Here is a 15,359-nt window from a genome sequence, read left to right as displayed (position 1 = left end):
TTGTCGACCCGTGCGGTGAGACCCATTCTTGGTTTTTTTTTCTTGCCGCGGCTGCTAGCTTTCCCTTCTTGCAGCTTTGGCCATATTGGGCCTGGCCATTTTGGAGTGGCCATTTTGTAGCAGCCATTTTGTTGGGGGTGCGCGGCAGTTCTCCCAGACATTTGGCACCGGTACTCTTTCTGTGCGGCAGCAACGAGGCGCTCTCCAACACAGTGCTCTTCTGAGGCCAGACGGAGGGACAAACGCAGCATGTTATTGGAGGCCTTGGCAGCAGCCACTCTCCTCGAGCCTCCTTGCTGCACGGGTGATTTGGAGCCCCTCTCAACCTAGTGGTGCCATGTCCTTTAGGCACGGCCCTACTCCTCGCTCCAGGATTGGCAGGAGGAACACCCAACACTGCGCGTGCTCCTTTTTCGGCTGTCAGACACTCGGGCAGCTCCGGATTTTGGCGAGGGCAGCCCTGGAGATCTGGGAGGAGCCAGAGGTTTTGGGACCTTCTCCCAGCCAGCAGGCCAGACCCTTCCTTTGCAAGGTGGGTAGAGCAGCTAGGGAGGCCACTGGGGGCTCCAGATCCCAGAGACCCTATGCTAGGGAGGCTTCCAAGGGGCAGGAAAAGCAGTTTGCCAGAGCCCAGAGGCAAACTGTAGCCCAGGTCCAACAGGAGGACCAGCTGGGTTCCCCAGTGGGGCAGGGGCCTATCCAGTCGTGCCAGGTCTCCTTGGCTAGTGAGAGGGATCCACAGGGTTTTTCCTCAGACGGCCTTTCCAGGGGATCCAGATCCCACTCTCCCTATTTGACTGTAGAGGCTTATCAGATGGGGAGGTTAGTCTTTCTGTCCCATCAGCTAGAGCAGTGTTTTTCAACCTTGGCAACTTGAAGAGGCTGGGGAATTCTGGGAGTTGAAGTCCGGACATCTTCAAGTTGCCAAGGTTGAAAAACACTGAGCTAGAGGCCCCTCTCCAGTCCCCTCTGTGGTGGGGCTCCAACCGGTATTGGACCAAGGTCCCCCCCTTTCTGCTGAGATGCATGAGGAGCAGCACGCATCTCGTTATAAGGCTGTGACCGTGGCTGAGCTCATGAACAGAAAAAGTTGGTCATGAAGTAACATTGTACTGCTCTCTCTGTGTTGTAACGGTATCTTTCTGCCCTCCCTTTTAGAAAGAAGTGTAACTGAAAATACATGGGGGTACATACCCCATAGCAGCATTCCTTCTAATATTTGGGGACCGAAGATCAATTTCAGTGCTCCATTCTGTTTATAGCTAGTAAATTAGTTACAGATTTAGTGCCTTAATTTTTCACTATGTCAGAATTGACAAGTTCCAACACATTCACGTGTGTTTCCTTTTGATTATCCAGGGCGGTATCTGCAAGTATGTCCATGAAGAATTCTGTTCTGTTCTGTTCTATTTTATTTCTCTCACTGATTCTGGTGATTCTGGCCTCTGCATTTTTTCCAGTTTATCAGCGTCTCTTTGTAAGAATAGCGTACTTTTTCCTTATGCTACAAGGCAAAGAGCAACGAGAACCCAATACAATGGATGTGATCTTAGAGTTAGTTTGTGCAATATCTTTTCAATAGAAGCAAACTGTCTCTTAGGTTTAACAAATTGAAATGTTTTTCACACTTCCGCTATGCATTAGTCATCCTTGAGGTTAATTTAAAACATTGTTAATCTGACAAAAAAAAACCCAGCAGATAACAGGATAGTGTTCATTTGTACCATATTCCATTTTTTTAAAATTGCAGGGAAGACCTGTTGAATTCAGTCAAGTTTATGCCTTAAAAATGCTTAAGATTATTTCTTTTGTTTTTACATTGTTCCAATAATCACCTTATAGAAAGTTAACTGATTTTCTAAAATTTATACAGGTTCCCTCTCCCTTAGGTACAGTTGTTGTTGCTTTGATACCTCGCTTCCTTTTTAAAATACTGTATATGGTACACCTCTCTCTCTCTCTCTCTCTCTCTCTCTCTCTCTCTCTCTCTCTCTCTCTCTCTCTCTTTCTCTCTCTCTCTTTCTCTCTCTCTCTGTGTGTTAATATAATGAGTAAATCAGTTACTTCACAAACTTCTAATTTTAATATTTTTTTTAAAAAAATGAGATTTTTTTGAAATGGGTATGGTTAAACGTCTATCAATATTGGGATAGGTTCTCCATGGTCGAAATGAATTAGACTCTGAACTTTTATCTGAATCCATGGTGCTTAAATATAAATGGAAAAGATCACAACTATAGGGAGAGGACCTATACTATAAAGGCCTTTCTGCGTAGATTACGAACATAATAACTCAGTAATTCTTTTCCAAAACTATAGTTATAATTAGACCCAATGGGGGTCTCTGTCTTTGATCATATCACAGTAACTGTGACTTTACATTGGAAAATGTCACTCCTGCGAAGGTTTATCACCTGTAGAGCTAGTCTTTTCTCTGATGCCATGTTCAGCTCTCATTAGCATTATTCAGAGTTTCATTGTTAATTAGACCGATGCTTCAATTACAATAATCATTGTCAAGAATAATAATGGCTGCTCATCTGAAGAAAAAAGAATCTTCACAGTTTCTGATTTTTTTAAAAAAAAAACCTGACATTTGTTTTTGTAATGTCTTTTGATTTTCATAGATAAATACAATACTCGCTGAGATGAGACACTTTGCATGATCTGCACTCAGTGATATTTGCAGCCTGTGAACCTGTCTGCAAAATAAGAACTATTAATTCACTATTATTAACTCTAATACAATTCTTCTGTAAAAGCAAACATGCTCTGATTCTGAGAATTATTGGCAGAATACTTTCTGCAGTTGTGGAGATCCTCTTCAGTTCCCATAGTTTTTATCTAGACCAGCTGGGAGTTGAAGTCCCCAGGACTTAAAGTCGCCAAGGTTGAGAAACACTGATCTAGACCATTGAGCATGAACCTCCTGTGAGTTCCATGTGTATCTGTATAGAACTTATTATAGCCTTATATGCTAACTCCCTGAAAAAATACATATAAAGGGAATGTGTACATGATGTGTCTTCTGGGAGTCAAGAGCCATATTAAGTGTAAAAGCATATGGATCTTTACACATTTATTCACACACAAATGTTAGTCTCTCTTCCATTCATACTTTGCCTAAACATCCAATTCAGTGTTTCAACTTTCACTTTATCTACCCTGACCTCCCATTGGGTCCTTTCTTCTTTTCCCAACTTTGTGATAAACCCTTTGAAAAGCAGATTGTGTTTTAAAATATACTATGGGCAGTTATTTATAACGTACATTCTTGGGTCTGCTATCTTAACTTGGGCTATATAACATTCGTTCTGACACTGAACTGCTTCAGAGATAGATAGAACTCATAGGCTGCACTAGGGTGATTTTATAAAAGCATTGTCGTTACCATTTAGTTGAACCATTTCTGGCTCATGATAAAGTACACAGCATTAGTGAAATCTCTTCTAGCAGGAGAAAAAACACACATGGTTCTGAGTTTGGTAGCACAGAATAAATGGGGTTACGCTAAGAGATAAGCTAAATTTGAAAACCAAAGCAAGATTTTGCAACTCAACTGAAAGATATCTATTCCTCTTTATCTGAGACACCCAAATACAGGGTATGATGGTGGCAAGAAATCTACAGAAAAAAGAATCTCCCAAACCACTTACTGTAAAATAATTAAAGCTTATTTATGTCAAGAGGCCTTGGGAAAAAAAAGAGAGCATAAACCAATTTGCATTAGCACTTTCCAGCATCCCCTGCTTTCATTTCAATTAACGGATCAGCAGGTGTACTTTGCAGTTAAAAAGATAAGCTATCAAGGAAGAGGACGGTTTTTTAGGCTGACCTGCAGACAACGGAGCTTGCCTGCTGATTGGGCTCGTCCCTCCCTTTACCAATTTCTGAAGTGTTAAATTAACTGTTCTCCTCTGTCAATGCAGGTCTCGGCCTTGAAAAGCCAACTGAAGAAGCAGTCCACCGCCACCGGGGACGGAGTAGCCAGGGCCTTCCTCAGAGCTCAGGTGGCCTTGTTTGGTTCCTACAGAGATGCACTAAGATACAAACCTGTAAGCTATCGAAGTTTATCATTCAGGGGTCTGTTTTCTAACTCTGAAGAATGTTTGCGCATTTGAATTTTATTCATCTCGTGGCAGCTAGAAAGCCCCTGTGTTGTGCCATGTTATTTTTAGAAAGCAATATACAGTGATCAGATGAAGAAGAAAATATTTAATTATATCACGCATTTATTATTTTTATAAATGACTTAATTAAATGACTCGGGAATATTAGTATGTTTGCCAACTTGAGTCATTTATAAATAGTCTTCCTCCTATTTTCCCCACCCTATAAACCCTATGAGAGAGTCAGTGTCACCCAGCAGGCTCTCATGCCCAAGGCCACTCACGTTCTCCTAGGTTCTAATTTGGTCTCTTAGTCCCTAAACCAAACTGGCTCTAAAAACACCAAATGCTTAATTTGCTCTTCATTTGTCTCACTTCTAATGTCCGTGGGAAAATCACTTGGAGAGTGTGGAGAGTACAGATTTTGGTTCTCAGGTTGCAGCAGTGACATTCAGGTAGTCAGAATTATGTCAGTGAATAAGCCAGAATTATTCCTAACATATATACTTCATTTATTTAGCTCCCCATTGTTGGATATTGTATTCATTTTTTTAATTTTTATTTTCTATTATATTTTATTTTATTCACACAGCGACTGATTTAGTTTTTTTTAATTAAGTGGCTAAATAGTCTATATTTACATGCATGGGGCTAATATGAAACATTCTTTAAAATTATACATAAACACAGCAATTAAAAGATCTTTTAGTTCATATATATGAATATTATATATTCATATATAAATATAAGCGATCCTGAAATTACTATCTTTCAGTAAAATGATGCTTTCTAAGTCGAATCTGTTACTTCATAATTTAGCACAGGACAAAAGTTACACTAATATCAAAGAAATGGTGGAATAGAATCATTAAAGTAAGGATGCAAAAGCAGGGACAGAATGAAATGTGAATGGCAAAAAATAAAATAAAAAATAATTAAATAGAATTGTTAAATTGTCCCACAAGGAATTATCTCATGGCGGGTTGTCTGTGGCCAGGTGTCCCATTTCCTCTACTCAAACATGATGGTATTTTAAAAGTATATTAATTAACTGTATTAAACATATATTTCCAATGTATGTAACATTTTACCCACCTTAAAAAAAATACAGCCTTTTGAGCTTGATTGTTAAAGTTTCTAAAGGCCCTTTAAGATTTCCTTAATCAGCTTCTCTTAAATCTAAAAATTTATATTATCCCTTCTTGCATCATATCGTTGGACATTAATACTACAGGACATTAAATAACTGAAACAGAAGGTGGTACTCTTTTTGGCTTTGAAATTTCTCCAATTTTTCAAACTATAATTGCCAAGCCTTAGTATTATTTAAACAAAACTCTTGTTATTTTTTTTCCCAAGTTAAGTGGTGGGTGGTTTCCACCCTTGCTGAGGTTCCAGTATCTTTTCTACGGCTTTATCTTTTTCTTGGCTTGGTTTCTGAAATGCTGCCAGATTTTTTAAAGTGAAGTATAAATCAAGTTAGTTGTTTATGTTCTTTATAATCTTTTAATGATACGGTTTTTGAGAAAGGTGATTTGTTTAGTGTATTACAGTATTTTTCTTCTTCCTGCTTTATCATGAAGAATTGCACGTTTATCGCACATAATTTTTCCCTTTCCAAAATATTTCACGTAAGCAACTGGATTTTGACTGCTGTTGTTTTCTTGATAGGTTTTGTACATAATAAATGTGGGGATACTTTTGCCATCATTTTTCGTCCACTAACTTTAACCTAAAGATAGGACTGTCATAAATAGGATTGGGATAACTCACTAAAGCAAAGACTTTACAAATGGGAAGTGTGATATACATTGTCCAACTATTTTGCCTTACTAGAAGATTCTCAGAGAAGACCTCTTTTCCTTCCCCAATTTCTGTGACTGGCAGAAAATCTTCCTAGTCAGAGAGAGGCTTTCACTATTCTGGCATTAAATTTCTTTTAAAAGTTATCCTTGTGACAAAGGAACAATTGAAAATGTTTTGCTGTTGCACTGTACAATTTATGAAGATTCATTGTGTGTTTTACAATTTAAGTAAATTGCAAGGGCATTCAAAGCCATTCGAAATGCAGCTATTATAAGTTGACTAATATGACAGTTTCTTTGAATATGGGCAAATTCTGTTTTACTCTTTGAGCAATTTGCTGTAATTGTGTTTTTTAAAATTCCTTTTATTTTGTGTATTTTAAATTTTTGGTTTTAATGGAACTCTGACCAGTGAGAACAAAGTTTGTAGTGTATGTGTTACTGTAAAATGGCCTTTAAATCTTACTAAATTCAACCTTTGTGAAATACCCTTAAAGAATACCAGTTGCAACCCTTTGACTACGGCATGTTAGTCAAAGGCCAAAACTCATAAGTAAGCTAATTAATAAAATGATTATTATAAACCATGTTCTAATTGTGAATAAAAAGAATCATAACACATACTGTTATCTTTTTAAAGCAAAGATCTCTACTGAGCCAGCTTTGTGTTTGCTTTTAATTTTATAATTATAGGATTTAGCTTATTTTATGTCCATGATAATGATTTACTCTGAACTTGTGTGTCAAAAGTTATTTACAATTATATTAAGCAGCTAGTTTAAAATGTGGATGGAGCTTAAAAGGAATGTGTCCCGCTGTGCCTGCTAGCCCATGAAAAGGAGATGGGGATGTACAGAGTTCTGTGATAACTGTTATCAAGTGGACAGATATATTGTCTGGCCAAAAAGGAAAAGAAAATCAGTCTGATATTAAAAATATTAGCAGTCAGGTCTTCAGTGCAGAATCCCCAATAGACTTTGATCAAAATATACTTTGAGAGCATGTTGGAAATAGGCAGTTACAGGAGATGATTATGAAATGTATCCGAAACACCATAATTGGATCTCTTCTTTTCCAAAGAAGATGAATCCCCTAATCTGTTTCTAAGTATAGGGGTTATGTAGCAATAGCCCAAGATGATATAATGGTTTCAAGGCCTGTGCAATTTTTCTGGTTCACATATGCCCAAAGGATCTGAGTGTTAAGATGCAGGGAATGAGTTGTGATCTATTGAATTCCTATCCCTGGCAATGTCAGGTATCCAGCCGTCCAATTGTTTCCCCTCTCTCTGGTATTTACTTGCATTTCTGATCCCAAAAGCTGCATATCGAATCAAAATGATTTGCTGTTATCAGTAATCCAAATAGACCATAAAAGGTCAACTTGATTATGAAATAGTTAATCCTAATCAGATTTCTTAGCAAGTTTTGTACAGACACTCCTAGAATAATCCTCTTTTAGGTATTTGCATTTTAGCACTAGGATCAAGAATTAAGAAAAGAGCCATCAAGGAGTAGGAAGGACACATTGTGGAAGACCCTTACAGGGGCATTTCTTTTTTATATATATACTGTAGTGCCAAAAAAGTGTAGACCAAAATGTAGACTAAAAGCCAATGTATGTAACAAGTACAATATGTTTAGGAAAAGTGCATTGAGAAAGGATTTGATGGTTACAGTATGACAAATTGCCATGATATTAATGGTTTGTAAATGTTCGTTTGTACATAATCTTGGCTTTTTTCTTGGAGATGTCTATGGGGACATAAGAAAGGAGAACCCTAGTCTTTAAACATAGGACTTTATGCAAGTGCCTAACTTGTAACATCTTTGAATTACTTTTAACTGTTTTAAGTTACATCTGGTTTTAGTCTCTATGACTCATCTCAAACAGATCTCCATACAGAATCAATTAATTACTTGAGTTTCTGGGATATTGAAGTAATATAGTTTCCAATGATGGAAGGATTTAGAGGAGGTACTAGGTATGCACTCGTATCTAGCCTGTTTCAAAGTAGTTCAAAGACGTTTCTGTTAAAATAGCCATTTCCATTTCTTAAAATTATTCAAGTTATCTGTTAATTTCCCATCCACCAGAACCCGAGGTGGCCCTTACTTTACTTTTGAAGTTTCAGGGGTTGTGTAAACATTTATAGGCCTAAAATAATTCTGTCTTTCATTTCAGTTTCAAAAAGTTTCATTCAATTATTTTCATAAAGAATTCCAGCAAAAATCATTTATACTGTAGCAATATACATCAGATATTAACAGCCCATAATAAATACAGATTTACTGTAAGGTGATTGAGACATAACCCTAACGTGTTCTGAATTATCTTTGATGTTTAATAGTTTGGAATTAAAGAATATTGTATTATTTTTAATACATAAAATACAAATAGGAAGGCTGAGTTTTTAATTCTAAGAGAATTGTCCAGTGCAATTTTTCTCATGCTGCTCTTATTGAAACGTGATCGAGGATTGTCATAAACTTGTTTCTACTTGACTGGTACAAAAGTATTCTGATAGTTTTTATTCAAATTATTATAGCAGTAGTAGTAACTTAAAGTCTTGGTGGGGGGGGACTTCAAATATATAATTTTACATTTGTGGTGATAGAAAACAACAACTTTAAGCTTTGCCTCGATTCTTATTGTGGTTTGGTTTCTTTCTGGAATGTGGGCACCCAACTTAAATATTTTGAACCCCATTTTTAAGCCATGAATAATACAGTTTTGTTTAGCTTGGTGACTTAAAAATAAATAAACCTTAACTGGAGTCTTTTGAAAGTATTTACTATGGTACTATTTATATAAATTATTTGGGGAATATTCAACATTTCTGAATAATTAAATTAGCGAAATGTGAATGCATCCAGTAGAGAATTAAACAGATATGAGGATTTTATGGAAAATCCATAGTTAATTTGCATAATCAAAATTTAAATAATCTATTCTGGATTATTGGGCACACTATATTTTGTTACAGAATCACAAGAAAAAAAGATCCACTGGGTCACGTGAAGCTGTAAAAATGTGCTTTTATTTTTTTTAGTTTTTTAGTATTTCTGATATATTCCCCAAACCATAAAAACAAGAATCTTTACTTGCAGAAAAGATGATTTTTTAATTGAAGTAATGGAATTTTTTTTAAATAATTAAAATGGATGTTAATTATTTCTAACCCGTTTTGTGCCCATGATTAGCTATTGATTGACTGTTCTTTTCTGAGCTACTTCAGGCATGACGGATAATGATTTTAAAATCTTACTTTTTACAAAATAATGCATTTTGGGCATTTGGTTTTCCTTACATTTAAAACACAGTAGTATTCTGTGTATGTATCATAGGGAATCTATTTTTAGTATGAAAAAAAAAAGTTAAATTTACCAGGTTTAAAAATATTGCTTGCGAGTACTGCTATATGCAAAATAATTGGTGTACTGCAAAGAAATATTAAATAGAACTGTTTATAAAAATGTTTATTTCTTATCTTTTTCAAATTTAGGGAGAGCCTATCGTTTTCTGTGAGGAAAGCTTTCTCAAGCATCGTTCCAGTTCTACTAAACATTTTCTGGAAACTGCGGCAAATCTCCAACTTTTTAAACAGGTATTTCTAAGATTTTTGATCTAATACCATTCTAATGCATGGAGCATATGCGTATTCAAGGACAGAGAAATGGATACAACATTATCAATAGCAGTTTCTGAATTTTGATTCGAGTTGTAAAGGATTTTTATGATCTTAGGAGAAACCAGAATATAGCCAGGATAAATTCTTGTACATTTCTATTATAATCCCAAAAGGTTCTTTCTAGTGACAACTGCTTCAATTAAAAGGTCTTGGGTTTCTTCTAATATATTTAACTGTAGTTCTATTTGGAGTCATCCCTATTCTCCTGTGAGCATCCAAAATCTGTCTTGGCAGATTTTCTAATCCTCTAGAACAGATCTGGCAGATATGTGGGAAAGTATTAATAAATGGTTCTGAAACAGGTAAAATGATTCAGCCAATCATAATTTTAAGCCATTATTCAATGAATAGCTGTTTTTTTATATAAAAAGTTTTGGCCAAATATGTACATTTAATCCTGATTATTACTAATAAAAATAAGAAGTCCAATTTTCAAATGTCTGCTAGCTTCCAGATGGTCTCTTAAACAGCCCCCTTCAGGACTAGGGGATTTGCTGGGTGAGGTGGGTATGATGCAAACATATATGGAGAATAGAAGTGGGAGTCTACTCCCAGCTCCTTGATGCTCATACTTGTAGTCACGGATAATATAATTATTTTGGCATTATTTTAAGGGGCTTTCTTATGGATGAACACATTGCTGTCAGGGTAATACAATAAATAACTAAATAAACAAAATAGTACTTTATCTTTATTGACTTTTACTTTCTTTAAAATGGAAAATCGATTTAGTAGGACCATACCATTCAGGCATATTTCCAGTTGTTGCTGTTTTTTCAGATGTTACAGCTAAATCTTAGTTTGACATTAATTGCCCAGAAGGACATGTCTTTTAAATTATACATGTCTTTACTTTCCCATTACACAGAGGGGAAAGTTAGAAGCTTTTTTAGTACTCTGATGTATCACATTGAGGGGAATTTCTGTTTGTCATATCTTATGATCATGGGTGATTTTCAAACATTTTTTTAAAAACTAAACCTGTCTCTAGTTCAGATGTTATGAGGAATCTCTGTTCTTTGGGTCCTTTCTTATCTCTCCGTTGTAGTCGTAGCAGAGCAGAGGAAGGGGTGAAAGTGCAGGGTTTCAGAACTGTTTTGTCTGATGAATCTCAAAAGCTAGAAATCAAATTGTGTATCTGGAATTGAGAAAAAAGAACCGTAGTTTTGAACTGTCTTGATATATACAGGCTTTGGAAGGGCTCCTTCAATTGTAGGTATTAGCTGCCACATGCCGTTGATTGATGGCAGAAGATGAGTTTCTCTGCTGGCCTGTTGGAAACCATTGTTGGATGAAGAGAACAAAATGATAAAAGTAGGAACAGTCCAGTGGTGGGTTTCAAAAATTGTTGGAACCTACTCTGTGGGTGTGGCCTCCTTTGTGGGAGTGGCTTGCCACCCATGTGACCAGATATAAAATTATGAATTAGTACTTAGGTTGGTCCAAGTAACTATTCAGAAACTCTGGCATTGAAGCATGCAAGTCTTAAAGCTGTCAAGTTACAAGATCCTTGCCAGTGGTGGGTTTCAAAAATTGTTGGAACCTCTTCTGTAGGTGTGGCCTGCTTTCCGGGTCCACTGGTGGAACCTCTTCTAACCGGTTAGGTAGATTTGATGAACCGGTTCTACCGAATAGGTGCGAACTGGTAGGAACCCACCTCTGGAACAGTCCTAAAAGCTTATTCTAAGCATTGGATAAACATTGCAGTCCAAGCTCCAGCACAAAATAGAAAACATTTTCTCTGATTAAAACAGCCAGAACCTTAGGTACACACACACACAAACACACAAACACACAAACACACATACACCATGTTTAACTAACCTCCTGGCTCTCTTTGAAGATATAGTGCAAAACAGATAAGTGAAATTCACATGGTACTAGGTAATTTTCATTTTAAGAAAAGTTTTTGTTCTTGGAATTTAATGGTTGGTATAGAGATTTATGGCAGTAGAAGTGAAAAGTGCAGTTTCTAATTGGAAAGAATTCCAATAAGGGAAAGAAATGTTTTGAAACTATTTCATGCCATTTTAGTATTTTATATAATTCCTCCTCCTTGTCTTCCCAGCTGCATCTGATCCAAGACCTGTTTGTCATTAGGCATTTTTCAAGGTTACTGGAGCCGAAAGAGATTTGATTTTAAAGTGTTGCTTTGGGTTCAGTGGCAAATACTGTTTTTTAAACAGAAAAGAGGTTCAAAGAGAGAGGCAGATGGATGGATGGTATATGTGAAACAGCAGCAGGGCAAACATTTGCATTATTGTAATTCTGAAACATTTGTTTTGGAAAGTGAAATCTTAGTAATCACACAAATAGGAAGCAAAAGCAGTGTGTAAAAAGTACACATTACATATTGCACCATAAATTTCTAACATACACACAGCGTCAAGATGCCTACTTAGATTTGTTAGTTGAATATAAAATGCCTCAAATAGAATTGGTTGATAATTGAAATGGAGTATCACACACAAACACACATTCCACTAGTTTCAGACATCTTTGAATGATTCACCATATACTGTATATATGTAATTTCTCTAAAGCCTTGAATGTATATACTTCTAATAATAGCTATTTTGGATAAGTACAAAACTAAACTGACCAATAATTTAGTGACCCAAGAAAAGGGTTAACTCTTTAAACTTTGGGGAATGTGTTTTACTGATGGTGTGATACTTGTGTGCATGGCTGCATTCTGCTAAGTCTAACAACAGAAAATGATTTTCTCTGGAAGTAGAGAAAACTGCTTTATCTGATTTGGAATAGAAAACATGATGTGTGTATGAAAAATGGATGAAATCCTTACCTGGATATATTGTTAAGAGCAGAACATTGACCAAGTTTTTGCACCTCTATTAAATTTTTATAAGCCCCTGTGCTATGAATTGTTCAAGATAAAATCACTGAAGCACTTCCAGTCTGGTCAAAACTAAAATATGACCTGATTTGACACATACATTAATTTTGTTATTAATAACTCTCTTATTCTTTAGGCAGTGCTCTGAATTGCTAATAGGACATATTTGTGTTTTTTATACAATACCCAATAAATAGGTATATAATGTTGAAGCAAAGATATATAAAATCTATGTTATTTAAGGTGAGGGAAAAATAGGTGGAGCGGCCAAGAGTATTGTTCTTTATGTCTTGGTAAAAACTGACAAACCCATCAAACACAATTAATGATGCTGCTATTAATTTTTCATGAACTCCCAATTTGTATTAACATTTTGTATGTATAAGATTAGACCCAAAACAAATATCTCCTTTCAGTTCATGCTTAACACACTGTTATCTGACGTTCATAAATCATGGGCCTGGTATGAGAGCAAGGAATGATTTCTTAACTCTCCCTGGATTGATAATGTTTTGTGGCTCAAAGAATGTTTTCTGCACAGGGATAGTTAAAGGTGCTTTATCTCATTCTTGCTGTGAAATAATCCAGTGATCCCTTACCGTGGTCTGACCATGAACCAACCCATTTGGAAAAGGGCCAGTTTAAGGCCGAGGGAGAAGAATGTTCGCTAAGAAGAAGAAGAAGAGGAAATAATCAGTGATAACGTGTCCTTGGTTGCTACTGCTGAGTCTGCCTTTATCTATCGGCCTCTTAAAAATGTATTCATGGAACAGTTTGTTTCATGTCATCAGTCTATCCATTGACAAGCATCAGATTGTCACTGACAGGTCTGTTTGGATAATCTGTGATAGCATATGACAGCCAGCCAAATAATTAATTTTTATTGGCTCCTGTGTACCATTTCAGTTAGCAGCAATTTGGTATTCATATTGGAAAATGTGCAGTCAGTCAGATGATTTCTTTGTTTATCTCATATTTTGGCTACCTAATCTTGGCAAGGAAGTATTACTCCTTGAAAGTATCCTAAAAATTCCAGTACTTTTGGAGGGTTGAGAAAGATTTTTTTTTAGCTTTATGAAAATGTAATGTAAATTGAGAGTTTTTACAATACGTTGTTATTGCACTGAAAACTATACTGAGATTCTGATTGTCAATAATTTAAACTTGGCAGTTTTAATTCTTTTCAGATTATGTATAGCAGGTTTAAAGATGCTGGTGGGTGGAGAATTAGAAACTTGCTTCTTTTTTTAACATCAATGGAGATTGTGACCCCCCCCTCCCCAAAACCGTAATTTTGTGAATTCTGGTTCAAAAATTGCTATTGATTATATTTCAAATCATCCTTGCCCTTTCCAAATCCAGCTTTAGAACCAATGAAGAATAAAAGTAATAGTGAGGGGTGGATGGGCAGATGATTATGTAATGAAATGGAAGTAGATGTGACCTCTCTAAATATACAGTACTTTCTAATAAAATTTCATTTATGCAGTTTTCTTAGCAAAGTTATTATATCTTTGATACACACTTTATTGCAGTTTATCGAAGGTCGACTTGCAAAGCTAAATGCAGGAAGAGGATTCTCCGATATATTTGAAGAAGAAATCTCATCAGGAAGTGGAGGTAGACATATGCTTTTTTACTTCTTGACTACAGGAAGGTTTTGATTAGGACACTTAATGAATCTCATAAAATGGTGACATTATTCAAATTTGCACTATTTGAAGTTAATATTTCTATAGAAAATATAGTAATTGGTTCCAGCTCAAAGGAAATGGGCAATGATTTTTTAAAATATATTTTATATATGAATTATTACAGTAAAGGATAAAAAGAATATACTTGTAATTTAAATGTATGGTTAATACAAAGTCACAGAGAAGTTATAGAAAGCAGTTTTTTTTAAAAAACACGTCTACCAGAGATTCAAGCATAGCAACATCTCATTCTAATTCTAATGTTGCTATTGCCACATTCATATATTATAATTCAATTGCACCAAATTTTCATTCTAGGGTAATAGCAAGGCTCTTCTTTTTAAAACTTTCCCTCTTTTCTTCTGACAGAACTTTCCTTTTCTCCATTTTTCACACATGAAGATTAGCAGGATGTAAAACCCCAAACACAAAAGCTTCAATTAAGTTTGTGCCAGCCTTTCCTTAAGTGAATTTTGGGTCATATTAAACACAACCTGGTATCAATTTACAATTCTCACTAAATCAAATATCACATTATTCACACTAATCACAACCTACCATTTCTTTCATTTCTCCTGCATTGATTGAAATAGTGAAAAATGACAATACTTTTTAAATTGATTTTTAGCAATCTGACTGTAGATAGAGTTTTTGATTAAATAACTGAAATAGAAATACTATTCAGATTCCATGTTGCTAAATATCCAAAATCTTAAAAAGTATTCTTGATTGACATTTTTGATCCTTTTGTTTAGTACATGAACCAACTTTCGTATAAAATATGTGTTATATATGATTCTTACCAATATTTTATTAAATAGTTGTTTCTATTTCAAATAATTGCAGTTTTCATCATATATATCATAAAAGTTAAAGTAACTAATGTGATATTTGAGTAGTTATAATGAAAAAATAATAATGAATAAAATAAACACTCATTATTCTTATGGATGAGTGGTGAAATTAGTCTATGATTGTAATAAAGTTTTATCTTTATGCCTGATGTGAAATTGCTCCTATTAATTAATGCCAATTCTCTTAATACCAAAAAGCACAACTGAGGCTTGATTTAAAATCTTCTTATTGAATTAAGTGTTTCTTAAAATTTATGTCTCTTTAATTGTACTTCTGTGTGTTCAGTATGTGTTGCTATGAAGGTTTATAAACTTCAGCTTTGTATGATATCATAAACATTGTTACGGC

The 15,359-nt window shown here is 35.4% G+C and overlaps 1 protein-coding gene across 2 annotated transcripts in view; it reads left to right on the top strand.

Moving 5' to 3' along the window:
- Positions 1-15,359, top strand: part of DENND1B (DENN domain containing 1B) — a 160,067-nt gene that overhangs the window by 111,544 nt on the left and 33,164 nt on the right. For both annotated transcript variants that reach the window (XM_087719184.1, XM_087719183.1), the window contains exons 13-15: positions 3,930-4,055; positions 9,420-9,521; positions 13,998-14,082. In XM_087719184.1, the coding sequence (XP_087575310.1) occupies positions 3,930-4,055; positions 9,420-9,521; positions 13,998-14,082 (313 nt within the window). The remainder of the gene's footprint in view (positions 1-3,929; positions 4,056-9,419; positions 9,522-13,997; positions 14,083-15,359) is intronic.

The sequence above is a fragment of the Thamnophis sirtalis genome, unplaced genomic scaffold (assembly GCF_051295495.1).
Source record: "Thamnophis sirtalis isolate CommonGarterSnake01/CBP01778 unplaced genomic scaffold, rThaSir2_p1.2 scaffold_7, whole genome shotgun sequence".
Classification (NCBI taxonomy): Eukaryota; Metazoa; Chordata; class Lepidosauria; order Squamata; family Natricidae; genus Thamnophis; species Thamnophis sirtalis.
Note: the sequence above shows the minus strand (reverse complement) of the source record. Positions and strands in the feature narration are given on the sequence as shown.